The sequence below is a fragment of the Heptranchias perlo genome, chromosome 7 (assembly GCF_035084215.1).
Source record: "Heptranchias perlo isolate sHepPer1 chromosome 7, sHepPer1.hap1, whole genome shotgun sequence".
Taxonomy (NCBI): Eukaryota; Metazoa; Chordata; class Chondrichthyes; order Hexanchiformes; family Hexanchidae; genus Heptranchias; species Heptranchias perlo.
Window position 1 is genome coordinate 88,750,916 of NC_090331.1, and position 17,823 is coordinate 88,768,738.

The window sequence follows — 17,823 nt, forward strand, 5'->3', positions numbered from 1 at the left end:
TTCCCCATTGCAGCTTAGGAATATAGGAACAGGAGTAGGCCATTCGGCCCCTCGAGCCTGCTCTGCCAATCATTTACGTCATGGCTGATCTGTATCACAACTCAATTTACCTGCCTTGGTTCCATATCCCTTGATACACTGACCTAACAAAAATCTATCGATCTCAGTCTTGAAATTTTTAATTGACCTAGCATCCACATGGAGTAGTTGAGGTGAATAGCATAGATGCCTTTAAGGGTAAGCTAGATAAGTAAATGAGGTAGAAAGGAATGGAAGATTATGCTGATAGGGAGGGAGGAGGCTCGTGTGGAGTATAAACACCGGCATAGACCAGTTGCGCTGAATGGCCTGCTTCTGTGCTGTAAATTCTATGTAATCCACAACTTTTTGGGTTAGAGTGTTCCAGATTTCCATTATCCATCGTGCGAAGAAGTAGTTAAAGGGATTAGTGATGCTGTCAGTAAAGAAGCTAAGGACATTGGTGAGACAATAGTTTTCTTCAGGGTTACCAGGACAAAATGTTCTAGGAAAGATACCAAATCAGAGTTTTTTTCAATGGGACAAACTAATTTAAGCAAATCCCTATAAGTGAAAGGCATTTGTGCACATAGGGCAGTAGGGCAAGCAGAGCTCCTTTTGTTCCGAGGGAAGTGCCTTGTCAGCAGACTGCAAGCACCGTGGCTTCAGGTTGGAAAGAGACGTTTCAGCTGTAAGTACAGTCCTCACCACTAACACCGTCTGCGTATATCTCAGACAGCTGACTATATCTGGCAAATATCGCTAACCATTTGCCATCACCATAGGCATCAATTACAAAGATGCTGCTTATAATTTAATAAGTGCGTCGACTATTTCGGGCAGCTGAAGCAACTGTTTGCACCTCGTTAAAGTGCGATTTACCTTAGTGACGTGTCCTTTCACGATTTCTGTGACTTGGATCAGGCAGCGACTGTTTACAACTGAATGGCTTGCTCAACCACTTAAGAAGGCATTATGAGTCAACCACGGTGTGTCACTGGTCAACAGGAATAGGCCGTTCAGCCCCTCTAGCCTGTTCCACCATTCAGTTAGATCATGGCTGATCTGTATCTTAACCCCATTTACCCGTCTTGGTTCCATATCCCCTACTAGCCTTAACCAATAAAAATCTATTAATCTCAATTTTGACATTTTCAATTGACCCCAGCCTCAACAGCTTTTTGGGGGAAGAGAGTTCCAGATTTCCACTCCCCTTTGTGTGAAGAAGTGCTTCCTGACATCACCCCTGAACGCTCCAGTTCTAATTTTAAGGTTATGCCCCCTTGATCCACCCAGTTGAATTCCTGCAGTTGGGCAGCCAAGGGCATCTGGACTGTGGGGAATTTTGGGTGCTCACCTCCAATCTCATTGCTTATTAATGGGAGTGAAAATTGAAAATTTTAATAGTTTGTCAACCACATATTTCAAATGTGTTTTTTTAAAGTCCCTGATGAACATATATAATGTTTTAAACATGATAAAATTCCTGCCCCTGCCTTTACATCGACCGTAAAGGTTTGACATTAAATTCCTTGGAGAGAACGAGGGTAAAGTAGTGAAGCACTAAGGGATCAGTAATAGACCAGAATGAACAGATGATCAATAATAATCACAGAAGTTCATCCATAAATGACTGAATTTGAAATACCGCAGCCGCTACAGCACTCGATGACTTTTTTATTTATTTTATATTTGTAACATTTACAAATTGCCAGGGAAATGTAGGTATAAATTTTTATCAAAGCACTTGGAGAAAAATACATTTTATAAAACAGCAGTGATAGCGGTGGAGAATTGAACTTATTACCTTTTCAAGCACATTGCTCATTTCAGCGTTTAACAAGATGTTGATGGAACTAGTTGGCCCCAGTGACAGAGTTTTAGTACACTAACATTCTGCAACACAGAAGTGGGACCCGGAATTGTGCCTGCAACTAAGTGGTTCAGAGGGAGTTCCTGGTCTAAGCCTGACCGTCGATGGGAAGATCAGGGCAGGGTGTGATTCTTCCTACCACTTCATTTTTGTTTTTCCCCTGATTTCCGTCACCCCACCATTGGCGGCCGTGCCTTCAGCTGCCTAGGCCCTAAACTCTGGAATTCCCTCCCTAAACCTCTCCGCCTCTCTACCTCTCTCTCCTATAAGACGCTCCTTAAAACCTACCTCTTTGACCAAGCTTTTGGTCACCTGTACTAATATTTCTCTATGTGGCTCGGTGTCAAATTTTGTCTGATAACGCTCCTGTGGAGTGCCTTGGGACGTTTTATTACTTTAAAAGTGCTATATAAATGCAAGATGATGTTGTCATCATTTACCTTTTTTCTGTGTGTAAAAATCCGACATATGTGTGATGCTTTTCCAGTAACACTACAGGCATGACAAATTTCTTCTGTAGTCGACCATGGTAGCAAATCTCAGCGTTTCTAAATCTCACACCTAAATAATGGGTTTGCAACTACTGATGCTCCGTACCGCTGAAGCAATATGCCAGAAGGTTCTCTCTTCTAAAGTCGGTGACCCATGCTGAGGTACGGAGCCACGGTTGTGGGCAGCCCTCCAATCCTTCCATGAAGTGGCTGTTCTTGAATTAGGAGTTAAACTGTGAGTGTCTGCAGCCTATTCTAGCATGGGAGTCTAAACATGTTTTTCAGCAGTGCCCACAAGTTAGCAGTCGGGACCAGATGTTCCTCCTCTTTTTTCCCCCTCCCCCTGCGCTCAGAAATCTTGGAGGCAACTTGTAGTGCTTTTCACTGTTCTTTGGTTAAAGTCAGCTAACTCGGCACAGACCAAACACAGAACCTGAGACTTTCGAGGTTTGTAAGGCACAGTTGCTAAAACAGTTTTTCAGCTTTATAGATGTGTTTTATCTGCATCCTGGCATTCAGTATCAAATGAATCCAGCTCTCTGTTTTCATTTTTGTTTTTGAATGAATTGTAAACAAACAATAATCACTTAGCCTAGAAAGATTGGACTTCATGGTAACAGTGCATCTTCCATTGGATTTTGTGCTGGGATACGAAAACCTAAGAATGGTTTAAAATACTATAATCAAGTGCACATCGTGCTGGAACATTCATTAGCACCATTAGTGAATACAGTCGCAATTGCTGTTTTCAGAAAACAGACTTTGGCCAAGTATTCAGGTTTGTTATCGTGAACTGTGTTCAATTTAACGTTTCGACTAAAATGGTTTTGTTTTACTGCTACGTATAGATCCTCTCACTCTAAATTTCTTCCATTGGCGAATGTGGCAATGTGGTTAAAGCTTCATTGTCAGGAATACATTAATATTAAGCAATAAGGTCACGATGATTACATTTACACATCTGTGTTACATAGTAAAACCACCTCCTAAACCTATGGCTCCTGCAAAGGTACCCGAAACTTACATTGATTTTACTGTCTTAATTTTGTTGTTGGCGTGCTGGCTTCTTGGTTGTGGATGCAGCTAATGAGCACTGTTGTGAAGCTATTTGTCTGCTGTGCAGCCTCATTTAAAAATAAGAAAAAGTGAGCTTTCAAAATTGTCAGGAGAATGAATTCACTGATGCTGTTTAAAAAAAGCATTCAGAATCCTTGGCTTCATAAATAGAGGCATAGAGTACAAAAGCAAGGAAGTTAGGCTAAACCTTTATAAAACACTGGAGTATTGTGTCCAGTTCTGGGCACTACACTTTAGGAAGGATGTCAAGGCCTTAGGGTGCAAAGGAGATTTACTAGAATGGTACCAGGGATGCGGGACTTCAGTTATGTGGGGAGACTAGAGAAGCTGGGATTGTTCTCTTTAGAGCAGAGAAGGTTACGGGGAGATTTGATGGAGGTGTTCAAAATTATGACTGGTTTGACAGGAGGGTCGATAACTGGAGGACACAGATTTAAGGTAATTGGCGAAAGAGCCAGAGGGGAGATGAGGAGAATTTTTTTTCCGCAACGAGTTGTTAAGACCTGGAATGCACTGCCTGAAACGGTGGTGGAAGCAGATTCAATAGTAACCTTAAAAAGGGAATTGGATATAAACTTGAAAAGGAGAAATTTGCAGAGCTATGGGGAAAGAGCAGGAGAGTGGGACTAATTGCAAAGCCTTTTCAAAGAGCCAGCACAGGCATGATGGGCTGGGTGGCCTCCTTCTGTGCTGTATGATTCTGTGAATGCAGTGGCCCACTCTTCACATTTTGCATTCGCAAATTTTAAAGGTCAGTAAGAGCTGATTATGGCTGTAACTCTTTTTCTAAACAAAAGTCAAAACTAGCAGTGGAAGGCCAAAGAAGTGCCCTGTGCATGAGTTTGACTTCTGAGGAGCAAATTAACGTAAAGTGATGAAGTTGCGACGATTGAAATCGTGCCTTTTTGTTATCAAAAAACGGGTGTTTCCTCTCTGCTTCCCTCCCTCCCCCCCCCATATGGCCTCCCTGCGTTACACAGCACCTGCAGTTGAGACAGCGACGTGGGCAATCTACTCTTGTGCCTCTGCCAGCAGTCCCCTGTAGGAAGCAGCCGTGCTATGATTGCCTGCCGCGATTGAGGAAGCCGACAACCCCATACCGTCTATAGAGTCGTTAGGGCTGTATAAACTCTTATAGACTCATCTTGGGCTGTCGCGCAAAAAGAGAGAAGCAGCAGCCTGTTTTCCACTCCGCCTGGATTTTCTTTTCCATTGACGTCAAGCAAATCGGGCGGAGTGCAAAGTGGGCTGCCTGACTGTTGGTGCCTGTTTTGCGCTACCATCTAAGACATGGCACCGACTGGGCGAGGTACTGGAGGACTGCTGGTTGCTGTGGGAACCGTAACCCTAACTTGAGTCGGCGCCTCCAGGAGAGGAGAGGAGAGGAGAGGAAAGGGAAATAAGTATATAAAGCCACTGGATAAAGTGGATCCTGCAGCTGGAATAAGCTCTGGGTTATGAGCATTCCAGTGATTTTTTTACTTTTAATGAAAAGGCTTTTGTTAGACTAGATTTGTGGCATAAAACTCCTTTTAAGTCGGGAATGAAAAGTGATGATATTCGTTGAGAAGAAAACTGGAAGTACCTCTAAAATAGGAAAAGTCGATGCTTACCGTAACCATTGCGTTCACGTTAAGTAGTCTTTCTGAACAAAAGTTTACTGAGTTGTAAACTTATAGTAGTCTCTAACCTTTCAAGATTCTGGCAAGAAACTGGCTCCTATTTGAAGAAATACACACCTAAGCAAACGTAAAATCTTTGCAGCACTTCAGTGACCTTAATGATGCTGTTTCAATTCACTCTGTTGCCCTTTTTTCCAAACTAGTGCTCCATCAATGATCATGATGCTTGACATGCCCTAAAAAAATAATCAGGGGTAAATGACCAATATCAAACAGTTTTTGACTGAAGCTTCCAGCTCCAGCCAGTCTTAAGCTTCAATTTCTAACCACTCCCTTTTTAACTTAAATAAAAACAGAAAATGCTGGAAAAGCTCAGCAAGTCAGGCAGCATCTGTGGAGAAAGAAACAGAGTTAACGCTTCAGGTCGAAGACCTATTGTCAGAACTTTTTTAACTTTCTTTTCCACCTCTCTTTTTCTCAATCCCTTCATTCCCTGTTTGCGGCCGCCCCTCCCTTTTCTTATTTTCTGTATCTTACATTCTCTTTCTTTTTTCTGATCTTCACGTTCTCCCCTTTTTCCACCTTGTTCTCTCCTTTTTCTCACCTCTTTCTCCCCCTTTATTCACCGTTTGCACGGTATCTCTACCTCGTCCCCTTTTTTTCCGCCTCTAGTGAGAGAAAAAGGAAGTGGACACTATGAAGGTGGCCAACGCAGCATGCATTGGGCAACTGACTGAGCTTTATTAATAGAGCCCCTTTAGATGTGCTAGGAATGCTTTGTCTTCATAACATTGTATTTCATTTTCTCATTTCCAGTGCCGTGCATACAGGGAGAACAACTTTGGCTTTTTTGCTAAATCGTGATATCCTGGACAGTTCAGGACATCTAAGAGATTTTCCAACAATGATATAAGTTGAATTGTAGTCAGATGCCTTCCATTCATTTATTTGAATTGTGACATTGGCCAGTTCAGTGCTTCTTTTCATTTGAGTGGGTTGCAATAAACTTAGAATCAGAATTTGTAACTTTGTGACATTATGCTTTAATAATAGCCTTAACTTTTTAAGATCTTAAAAGGGTGTTGTTAGATTGGGGGCTTAAGAAGGTTGATTTTTTTTTTTAAGCCGCCCAAAAGAAATGTTGCCTTTGTAGTCACTTGAATTATTCTCGCATTCAGCATAGAGTTGAATTTCGGAGCTCAGCCAAGAAATACAAATCATAGTCTGCTTTGGCACTGTACTCTGCATGGCATTGATTTTTCCTTCCCCAAAGAAAACAAAATATTTATCAATAGCAATCGTAAACCTCAAAATTTACAATCCAGTATGGCTGAATGCCGCACTACTCAAAATGCAAAAACTGTATTAGCTGGGAAATGCTTGCATTTTTTTCAGAAAATGATTCCGTCTGTGCATTGAAAACAGAATCTCACAATTCCACCCAATGGCTCAGTTGATGTATGCACTGAATATCTGTACAATACCGAGCCATACAGAGTATTACCAGGTTCGGTCTCTGGTTTCTGCTACGCTAGCTGATCTCATCTGGCATGGCAGATGGGGGTTTTGTGATTGGTCTCTGGGCTCGGGAAGGGGTGGGGGATGGGGGAAACCTGCCAGGCTACCTGCTGCTAATCACTATCCAGTGATGACTGCTGGAAAATGACCATGTGCTGCTTTGGTGAGGATGGGATTGGCAATGGCTGTAAGTCTGCCGAAACTTACTGTGAAACTACAGCCCAGCAGAACTGCTTTCTGAAGATGAGGGGAAGAAAAGTTGGGGTTTACTGTATGAAGGAGGACAGTTTGGATGAGCTGTTGGAGGGAATTTGATGTCCATGGAAATGTACCTTGCTTTCAGTCACTTCCTTCAGAGAAAAGAGGAGATTACTGATGGGGTGGAGGTGGGGTGGTTGGGGGAGGGGGGGGGTCAGTGGGGATGCAGGGGGCAGTGGACGTCAGCAGTTCTTAATCAATCTTCATCTTAAAATGAGCTTTAACCGGAATAGTGAATGATTTGTAATAAGTTTGTCATCAGGAATTTTGACTGTAAATTTGAATTTTAAAAGTGCATGATAAGTCTTACATTTTATGCTTGTGTCAGGGTTTCTATAAAGTACTGATGCAGTGCAGCCAATTTGTAATCTTAGTACCTCAGCCCATTTAATCATTTTTGTTTCAGCAATTCAATCTAAACAAAAAGCAACCAAAAACACTTAGCCGAAACATATTTTACACAAAACTGATTACACCTATAAAATGACCCGCTGACTCTGGATTAGATTTGGTAGAGGAGTGACTATATTTATTCTGCTTTGCGGATAATTAAAGGATATTTTATGCTTGGGTGCAAAAAATTCTCTACAGTGAAAGTTGGAATCGTTATACAGTGGGAGTGAATGGGAATTAATCGAATCAATTGAAATTTTATACAATGGGATGTGATTGAATCTATTGATATTGTATATAATAGAAGTGATGGAAAGGGCTTTAGAGCAGTGGTTGAGTCAGATTATGTGGAGTTTATGGTATATTGATCTTAACTGTGACAAACACATGCAGGCAGTTGCAAAGATAAAAGCAAAATGCTTGACATGGTGCAGTATCATCTTCCAAAACAATGTGGTGGAATACTGAAATTGCCTTTGAAACTATTGAAAAGTATTGTGGCTATGAGTATTCCTACATTATAACAGTGACCACACTTCAAAAGTACTTCATTGACTGTAAAGTGCTTTGGGACGACCTGAGGTCATGCAAGGTGCTATATAAATGCTCTTTATTTCTTTTCTTTTCTTTTTTCTTTCTGTCTGACTGTCTGCCCTTGTCTTTCTCTCACAATGGACAGCTGAATGGCTGCCAGATTCAATATTACCAGGGCAGTTTCTTTATCAGAAACCGCCACAGCTTCTCTAAACTTGTTGCCACTTTGACTTGGTCCTTTCTGTCAGGCAGGTGGGTGATTTTTAAAAAAATGTCAAACGATCTGTTACATGCTTTTTTTTTTGTTTGCCCTCCAGATTCCTCGGTCTGTGCATTCGTGGCATTGAAGAAAACAGCCGTTCGAAAAGAGAGAGACTGTTCCAAGACAACGAGTGTATCGTCAAAATTAATGACAATGATTTAACAGACAGGACGTTCGTTCAGTAAGTGTGGCTGTTCTTTTCTCAGCCCCCGCGACGCTACGTTTTCCTCGTGAGCTCTTTCAAAGCTCCACTTTGTTTCACTCAATAAACTGCTGGGAGGGGGCTTTCTCCTTTTCAAGCTGATGTATAAACTGCCTAATGTGAGTTCGACTGAAAACGTTTTTTAAAAAAAATCTTCTGTAATATGTGTGAGGAGAGAGGAATTAAAAAGTACACACCCAAAAATTATTACTGTGATAGACTTTGCCTTGCTTGAGTGGCCATTTTTGACAGTCGCCCTCAATTGATACTGAAGGGATCATAGAATTACATAGGCCTGTTTCGGTACTGTAGATTCTTTCGGCCCAACTATACTCCACATGAACCTCCTTTCGCTGTAATTGCCTCTTCCCACCTCACCTCTGAATGTCTCTATTCTCTTCTCCCTCATGTCTGCATCAAGCCTCCCCTTAAATGAAACAAAGTTATCTTTTGTAATTTTTATTTCATCACAACGGTTTCCTATACCAGCAGTCCCATCTCATGGACTTTGAATGGTAAACTTGGAGACTCGCAATCTTTGTGTTGGATCCCAGGTACGCTTGGATATTACGAACATGGGGCAGGAATGGGCTATTCAGTCCCTCGAGCATGTTCCGCCATTCAATTAGATGATGGCTGATCTGTGTCTTAACTCCATCTACCCGGCTTCTTTTCATATCCCTTAATACCCAAACCTAACAAAAATCTTATCAATCTCAATTTTGAAATTTTCAATTGACCCCCAGCCTCAACAGCTTTTTGGGGGAGAGTGTTCCAGATTTCCAATACCTTTGTGTGAAGAAGTGCTTCCTGACATCACCCTTGAATGGCCCAGCTCTAATTTTAAGGTTATGCCCTCTTGTTCTGTACTCTCCCCACCAGAGGAAATAGTTTCTCTCGATCCAAGCTATCAAATCCTTTAATCATCTTAAGCACCTCCGTTAGATCACCCCTTAATCTTCTATACACGAGGGAATATAAGCCTAGTCTATGCAACCTGTCCTCATAATTTAACTCTTTTAGCCCCAATATCATTCTGGTGCAACTCATCATGAGTCAGTCACAACATCTCTCATAAGATTAGTACTGAAGAAAGATGTAAAATTAGAATACCCCAATACAGTAATACACTCACTGACTTGGGGTCTGGGGTGGTACAGCATGGACTTATGTTCAGCAATCTCCGGCCATTGAATTTCAAGTCTCAGTTCTACCTTTGGTGGATGTCTCAAAGCAGAGGTGATGAGCCCCTCATCAGGAAGAAAAGGAAAGCCAATAGGGAAACCATTGTAGCGCATGCTGCTCTTGTGCACCTCCCAGCACCTCGCTTCTAGAATCGAGAAGGCCTGGGATCAGGCTACCAGAATGCCTTCTGTCTGGATAGTGTGAGGAAGGGGGCAGAAATCCAAGTAGAGGGCCAAAACGATACATTACAATAATGTTGGAAACACAGGTCTTAATGACACGGTTTGACTGTAAACTCTTTTTTTAATTACAGGGCGCAGGAGGTTTTTCGAAACGCAATGCAATTTCCTGCCGTCCAACTCCAAATAGTTCCAAGTTGTAACAGGGAGCGGTATGAGAGATCTGCAATTGGACTCCTGAATAGCCCCAATCCCGAAGATGATTCAAACACCAAGTTTCCACCTCCATTGCGTTCAAAACCAACCAGCAGACCTACGGATTTTGTTTATCCCAGTAACTCCGAGAATAGCTCACCGTTGATTTCAACGCAGATCAGCAGCCCCAAACAGTTGAGGAGCAACAGTCACTCAATACTGGCAAAGAAAACATCCTCACCAACATCACTTGGGGGAGTTGGGACCAAGAAACAAGGGAAAAAGATCAAAATCGATTTGAAAAAAGGTATTTTTTGTTGCAACCCAGAAGGAAAGGAAGAACTTGCATTTATGTGGCACCTTTTGCGTCCTCAGGACATCCCAAAGCGCTTCACAGCCAATGAATTAGTTTTGAAGTCTATTCACTGCTAACTTGAGATGTTGCTGCACAGTTTTCAGAGCAGTCCTAGCTCCACTAGATTAAATGCTGTAAAGGGAGATAGCTGTATACTTGGTGACTGCAATATTTCCTTTGTTTCCTGTGCTTTATGCTTAAGAGTGCTTGTCAGTGGCAAACTGCATGCAAACATTATAAACCTCCTCTTTGTGATGTTGATTGAGTGTTACACACACTATTCTATTGCTGCTGAAACCCTCATCATGCCTTTGTTACCTCCAGACTCAGGACATGCATGCCCTCCTTGAATTTTTGCGTTGTTTATGCCATTCCTACACCCTCTCATGAGTCATGGTCTCATCTCTCATATCTTCCTCGCTCTGCCTCCCCGCTGTGCCTGCATCTTGTGATCTCCAACCATTTTCCGTTCTATCGCCACCGGTCGACTGCTCTCTTCCCACCTCCTCCTCTCTGTCTCCCGATTCCCGCTCTTGCCTCCCTGTCTGCCTGTTTTTTGCTGTCTCCCTTGGTGTCCCTCTCTCCGTTCTTGATGCTGTCTCCTCCTTTTCCCATCTTTGTTTCTCCAATGCAAAATTGTTTTCTTTTAAAAAAAAAAAAGTCTGTTTCACAGTTGGGAAATGTGCTTTTGTTTCTTTCTAAGCGAGTGAGTGGAGTAAGGCTGGGCGCCTGAGGCCGGAAATAGCAGCAAAAGACAGTTTTGGAGCTGGGAACAGGAAGCTGGGGGGCACATGGGGAGGCCAGGTGACCAAAGGAAAAAAGGGAGGTGAGTCAGGTAGAGGAGATCAGGTAGGCTGAGGGACCGTAGGGCTTCTATTGAATAGGGCAGGGTAGAACAGGTAGATGCTCAGAGATGGGGCCGCAGAGCGGGGCGGAAGGGACAATAAGGGGTGAGTGAGGCTGGGAGTTATGGCAGAAGGACAGTAGGGTGGAAGAGGGGGTAGAGATGGAAGGCAGCAGCAGCAACGGGGTGAAGGTGAGAGGGGCCACGTTGCCAGGAAAATAAGGTAGCAGGAGCATGGGAACGGTGACAGAGGTGGTAAGGGCAGCAGAGTAGGTTAAAACTATGAAAATAAGTAGTCAAAAGTTTAGAAAAAGGAAAAATTATCGACAGAGAAGACATATAAAAAGAAAATGGGCAGCACCGCAGTGTGCGTTTTGCCATCACTGATAAAAAGACTAAAAAACAGGGTTTTAGTGCTACTTGTTAAATAGTTACTGTTACACCTCTAAGTCAGAAGATTGTGGGTTCAAGTCCCACTCTGGAGACTTGAGCACAAAATCTAGACTGACACTCTCGTGAGGGAGTGAGGGAGAGCTGTGCTGTCGGAGGTGCTGGCTTTCATTAAACCAATGCCCCGACTGCCCTCTTGGGTGGATGTAAATTATCCCATGACACTATTTCGAAGAAGAGCAGGGGAGTTCGCCCTGGTGTCCTGGTCAATATTTATCCCTCAACCAACAGCACTTTAAAAAAAAAATGATTATCTGGTCATTTATCTCATTGCTGTTCGTGGGAACTTGCTGTGTGTAAATTGGCTGCCGTATTTCCTACGTTACAACAGTGATTATACTTGAAAAGTGCTTCATTGGCTGTAAAGCGCTTTGGGACATCCTGAGATTGTGAAAGCCGCTATATAAATGCATGTCTTTTGGCGTTACTTCTGGACGCTATGGAAGGTTATAAAAGGTAACACCAGGAAATGGGCATATCAAACAGGAATGCTCAGGATTTTTAATATGTTATGCAGATGAGTATGTGTAAACCAGAAAAATCCCAGTCAAAGGCAGATATACTGGTATCACCTTTTATGATGTCGAGGATTACGGATTTTTTTGTGTGAAAATTTAGATGAATTAACTTTCCCTTTAGAACAAAACTTCAATGCGGTAAGAGCCTTTGGCAAGGAAGTTACTTATTTATTCAGTTATTATAATGCAAACGGCGGATAATATATGAGGAATGAACTGCCACTGAAACAAATGTTTTCTTTAAATGAACATTTCCCATTATCTAGGTGCCCATTAACTGGAGTGTATTATGCATTGGAAATCAATTGGGGCCTAAGAAAATTTCCCCTTTGGAAATGAACATTCTCATTAACTGTTTTTTAGCTGTCACTTCACTCCAGAGCATGGGGTCAGCATTTTCTTTGTGTGCTGATACACGAGAATGGCAAAGATTGCTCATTATCTCGTCTGTTGTTATACATTTGTTAGCTTACCGTTTCAAAACACCAAGCCATTTCTTAATGCTTCAACATATAAAGCATGCACTATTCAGCTTTTATTTCACCCCAACACAATATATAAGGGTATGGTGTCTTGCCATTGAGACCCCTTTCTAATGAGTATTGGGATTCCTTTCTAAGGAGATTATCACTTTTCGTAGCGGGATGCTGCTTTTTTTCAAGAGTATATGTGATTCTGCCATCAAAAACTCTTTCTAAGCATATTGCATTCTACAATTAGGATCCCTTTCTTTTTTTTAAAAAAAAAAGGGACGGGGGACTCCCAATTGGGACTCTTTCAAATTAGAATTATGAATTTTCAAAGGAAGTATGTTGACAGTGAGCTACTATTGGATTGGTAGAGACTCTGATTTACATCGACTCAAAGCAGATCAGTATTCTTTTTGCTTTTGAATCCATTCAGTTGCGAAATAGCTCTGTACTAGTCATAGTATTGCTGTATGAAAGGCGGGCATGGAAAAGGTTGGTTCTACTCGTGTTCTTTTTTTCCACTCTGCCCCTGTGGGGAAAGTGCTGAACATCTGTCTGTCCTGTTCCCACTGATGTCTCAACTGTAACTGGGACCTAAGCACATGTGGAATGACTGAGCAAAACATGCCTTATCACGGTGCATTGGTACACCCAATGTGCTGTAGCACCTTGCCAGCTAAATGGAACATAATTTGTGCATTAGAGGTTTTTAATAAATTTAAAAAAAAATCATTCTCTGGATGTGGGTGTCACTGGCGAGGCCGGCATTTATTGCCCATCCCTAATTGCCCTTGAGAAGGTGGTGGTCGGCCTTCTTCTTGAACCGCTGCTGTCCGTGTGGCGAAGGTGCTCCCTCAATACTGTGAGGTAGGGAGTTCCAGGATTTTGACCCAGTGACGATGAAGGAACGACAATAAATGCCCGTGTCAGGATGGTGTGTGACTTGAGGGGAACTTGGAGGTGATGGTGTCCCATGCACCTTCTGCCCATGTCCTAGGTGGTAGAGGTCTTGGGTTTGGGAGGTGCCATCAAAAAAGCCTTGGCGAGTTGCTGCATTGCGTCCTGTAGATAGTACACACTGCAGCCACTGTAACTTTATTTGCGGCTCCATGATGCAGAAACCATGCAACTGGTTTCTCTCTGCCATACCCCTCAACATTACCCCCTGTTAACTCAATGTCTGCTACATGATATATTGTGCATTATTTCTGGCTGCATATTTTTAAATTAAAAGCTATAACCTGCTTTCTTTACAATATACTTGTATCTATTGAGAAGCTCTAGTGTATCTGTATTTTACTACACACAACGGGCTTTCAATAGATTGAGTTTATAGAAAAGTGTTAATACTTGTCCTGTTCATTAAATAGTTCAATCCAGCAATTTTCCCTTGATTTCTTCCTATGTCCAGGTTCAGAAGGTCTTGGATTCACGGTAGTCACCAGAGAGTCATCTGTACATGGACCTGGTCCCATCCTGGTCAAAAACATTCTACAGAGAGGGGCAGCAGTAAAAGATGGTAGACTGCAGTCTGGAGACAGAATCCTGGAGGTAAAGAACGCTTCTGTTTCTACACGATGAAAGCAAGATCTAGACGACAGAATCTGTGTTCCTCTAACCAGCTACACAGATTTATTGATTTAGTGCAGAATTTATGACTACCCAGAATGATTTGACATGACATGCCTGTCATTTTATGCTGTACTTTAGCAATATTAAACACTCACCCAGATGCGCTAGATTTTCCCACACAGATGCTTGCTAGTTGTTTCTAGTATTTTGTAAATGATGTAAGTTCGATTACATTTTTTTAACCCTTCGCTTCTTTAGGTCCCCCTGCACTGTGTATCATTCCCACTTGAGAGAGCATGTATGCGATCTACTCTTTGGCTGTTGAGCATGATATACGTGGACGGTTTCCTTCCCTTTTTGCCATGAATGGTCACTGCTTGGCAGTGGTCAGAAAAGCATCCTGTGGGGAATCGTAGGCTCAAACCTCTGCCCAAGACCAGCTAGCGTTGCCAACACTCCGTCTTTGGAGTCTCCAGGAATAAAAGATTCATTTACGGGTTAAAACACGGGAGAAAAATCATAGGGGCATTAAAAAAAAACTTGTTTTTTTTTCATGCCCCTATGTTTTTTTTCCCATTTTCCACTTTCTTTGAGCACTTTTGTTTATCAGTTATAAAAATATTGGCAAGGGGGGGGGGGGTGCGGGGCGGGGGGCGAAGACTGTTGGACTGACAGTCAAGAGTCACCCAATTGGGCAATGAAGAGTCTGTTCACTTTCCAATTGGCTGGGAAGGCAGTGCGCCTGGAGGATGGACATGTCAAACAGTCAGTACTGGGAGTGGGACGGTTGGAGGCAAGAGATGATGGGGTGAAACCTCCCGGAATATGTCGAACCAGAGTTGGCAGCTCCAAGGCCAGCTGAATTTGTTCTATCATGATTGTGCTACCATTCTAACAGGCCACCCCAGCTGAAACTCTTTCTGGCCACTTGCTCCTAGATTTATATAATTTGTCTTTCTTTTCCTACTGAACTGGTATTTTTGTTACCCAGTTCGCTGGAACTAGGCATAGTTGAGATGATTTTAGACCATTCAGGAGTGACATTTCATTTACAACAGTAAAGAAAGAACTTGCATTTATATAGCGCCTTTCACGACCTCAGGACGTCCCAAAGTGCTTTACAGCCAATGAAATACTTTTGAAGTACAATGTTGGTTAATACAAACCTGGTGCCTAGCTAAAGTTGACATCAGGTTGTTAAAGTTCAAATCGAACGTTGCATCCTGATCCCACCATCAAGTAAATCCAAATTGGGGAGGAATCTGTAGATCTGGGGTACAATTTCTGTTGGGGATTGTCCCAATGCCCAACTTTGGCAGAGGATCAGCTGAAACCCTGGAGGAAAGGTGTCAACAGCAGTTTACGCTGTTGCTCCAACATTTCTGCCAATCTTCTGCTGAAGTTGTGGCGGGAGAACTCCTGTGGAAATTTTACCCCTTGATCTCCACATTTAAACAAAATTAACGGGCAGGAAAAGACCAGCTGGTGCTTCAAATCTGCCCCGCACCATAATGGCCGGAGCATCATGACTAGACAATTCCTACTGCCCCCTCCCCCCTCCACCGGCATCCATGTACTCTGGGAGAGGCAAAAAAAGACTGAGAAAAACCCAGGACCGATGAGCGAAAAAATACTCTGGAAAATTCTTCTCCGACCCGTAATTTGGAGCTAGAGCAATAAATGGGCATATTGACTGTAATTCGCCCTCTCATAGTATCTTTGTGACATTTTGTTACAGTGCCCATATATTGTAATGTATACATTCTCTCTGTCCCTCGCTTTCTCTGCCCCCCCCATTCTCTTGCTTTCTCTGCCCCCCTCCATTCTCTTTCTCTGCCCCCTCCCCCCATTCTCTCTCTTTCTCTGCCCCCTCCCCCCATTCTCTCTCTTTCTCTGCCCCCTCCCCCATTCTCTCTCTCTGCCCCCTCCCCCCATTCTCTCTCTTTCTCTGCCCCCTCCCCCCATTCTCTCTCTTTCTCTGCCCCCTCCCCCCATTCTCTCTCTCTGCCCCCTCCCCCCATTCTCTCTCTTTCTCTGCCCCCTCCCCCCATTCTCTCTCTTTCTCTGCCCCCTCCCCCCATTCTCTCTCTTTCTCTGCCATTCCACATGTACCCTGACGACGCCCCACTCTACCTCTCAATGCCTGTACTGCCTCAGTGTTGTCAGACTGCTTGTCCAATATCCAGTTTCGGATGAACCACAATTTCCTCCATTCAAACATTAGGAAGACTGAGGCCATTGTTTTCGACCCTACCACAAAGTCCTTATCCTCGCCATTGATTCCATCTCCCTACCCGGCCATTGTCTCAGGCTGAACAAGGTTGTGCGCAATCCTGGCATTCGATTCGACCCCCAGCTGAGTTTCAGACCCCATATACTTTTCGTCACAAAGACTGCCTATTTCCACCCCCATAACGTCGCCCGCTCTGCTTTGTCATCTCAACACATGACTATTCTAATGCTTTTCAGGCTGGCCAACCATTCGCTAACCTCTATCAACTTGAGCTCATCCAAAACTCTGCAGCCGGTATCCTATCCTGCACCATGTCCATTGCCCCTTGTTGACGTACAATGGCTCCTGGTCCCCCAGTGCCTTCAATTTAAAATTCTCAGCCTTATGATTAAATCCCTTCACGTCCTTTCCCCTTCCTAGTTCTGTAACCTCTTACGGCCCTACAGTTCACCTTGAAGACTCTGTTCCATTGACTCTGGCCTTTTGAGCACGCCCCACTCTCTTCATCCCACCATTGGTGGTCGTGCCTTCAGCCATCTATACCGCTCACTCTGGAATTCCCTCCTAAAACCCCTTCATCTCTCCACCTTCCCACCTCCCTTTCCTTCTTTAAGACCCTCCTAAAACATGCCTCTGTGACACCCTCCTAATTTTTTTTGCTTCGGTTACCATTTCTGTCTGATCACACCTCTGTGGAGTGCCTTGGGACGTTTCTCCATTTCTGTTCTATGTAAATGCATGTTGTTGGGGGTAGTTCCCACACCCCATTGCTATCCTGTTAGATACTTTGAGGAGACTATAATGGATGGGAGGTGTGGATGGAGGGTGGAGGAGAAGGGGACTAGAAGCAAGGTGATGTATAAGCTGGATAAAAGGAACACATTTCTATTTCGGACCATTGAAATCATACAACTGCCCCTTTTCCCCTCAAGCCAAACTCTTTCCCACCCCCACCCCCACCACCACCACCACCAATGAACCCTCCTGAATTAACTCTGATCTCAGTTTTCCTGTAGTTTATCCTATCTCCCCTCATGCTCTCTCCGATCTTGGCCTACCTCCTGCTCTCTTGATTCCATTCCCACTAAATTGTTGACCTCCCAACTGGTTCCCTCTCCTCAGGTACTATCCTCCTCCCTTTCAAAACCATCATCATCACCCCTCTTCCCTGAAAAACCCACCTTTGACCCCTCTGTCATTGCAAACTGCCCATCTCCAATCTCCCTTCCTCCCAAATTCTTGAACATGTTGTCACCTCCCAAATATGTGTTCCTCTTTCCCGCAACTGTTTGAATCTCTCCGATCAGGTTTCCTATCCCACACCAGGTTCCACTCGCCTATCATCCCTGTCCTTGCTGAGCTATGTTGGCTCCCGGTCCCCCAGAGCATCTAATTTAAAATCGCACCCCGCCCCCCGCCCCAACCTCCAAAATAACTCTCCATTCCTCTGACTCTGACCTCTTGTGCATTCCCCCCTTCCCTTCGCCCCACCACTGGCAGCTGTGCGTTCAGCCATCTGGACCTCACACCCTCATGAATTTATTCCCTAAACTCCTCCGCCTCTTCACCTTCCT

General features: G+C 43.5%; 1 protein-coding gene across 3 annotated transcripts in view; it reads left to right on the forward strand.

Annotated features, from left to right (window-relative positions):
• The window catches only part of LOC137323945 (partitioning defective 3 homolog B-like), a 750,054-nt gene that overhangs the window by 303,867 nt on the left and 428,364 nt on the right, over nt 1–17,823 (forward strand). For all 3 annotated transcript variants that reach the window (XM_067988088.1, XM_067988089.1, XM_067988092.1), the window contains 3 exons: nt 8,102–8,227; nt 9,747–10,114; nt 13,856–13,995. In XM_067988088.1, the coding sequence (XP_067844189.1) occupies nt 8,102–8,227; nt 9,747–10,114; nt 13,856–13,995 (634 nt within the window). The remainder of the gene's footprint in view (nt 1–8,101; nt 8,228–9,746; nt 10,115–13,855; nt 13,996–17,823) is intronic.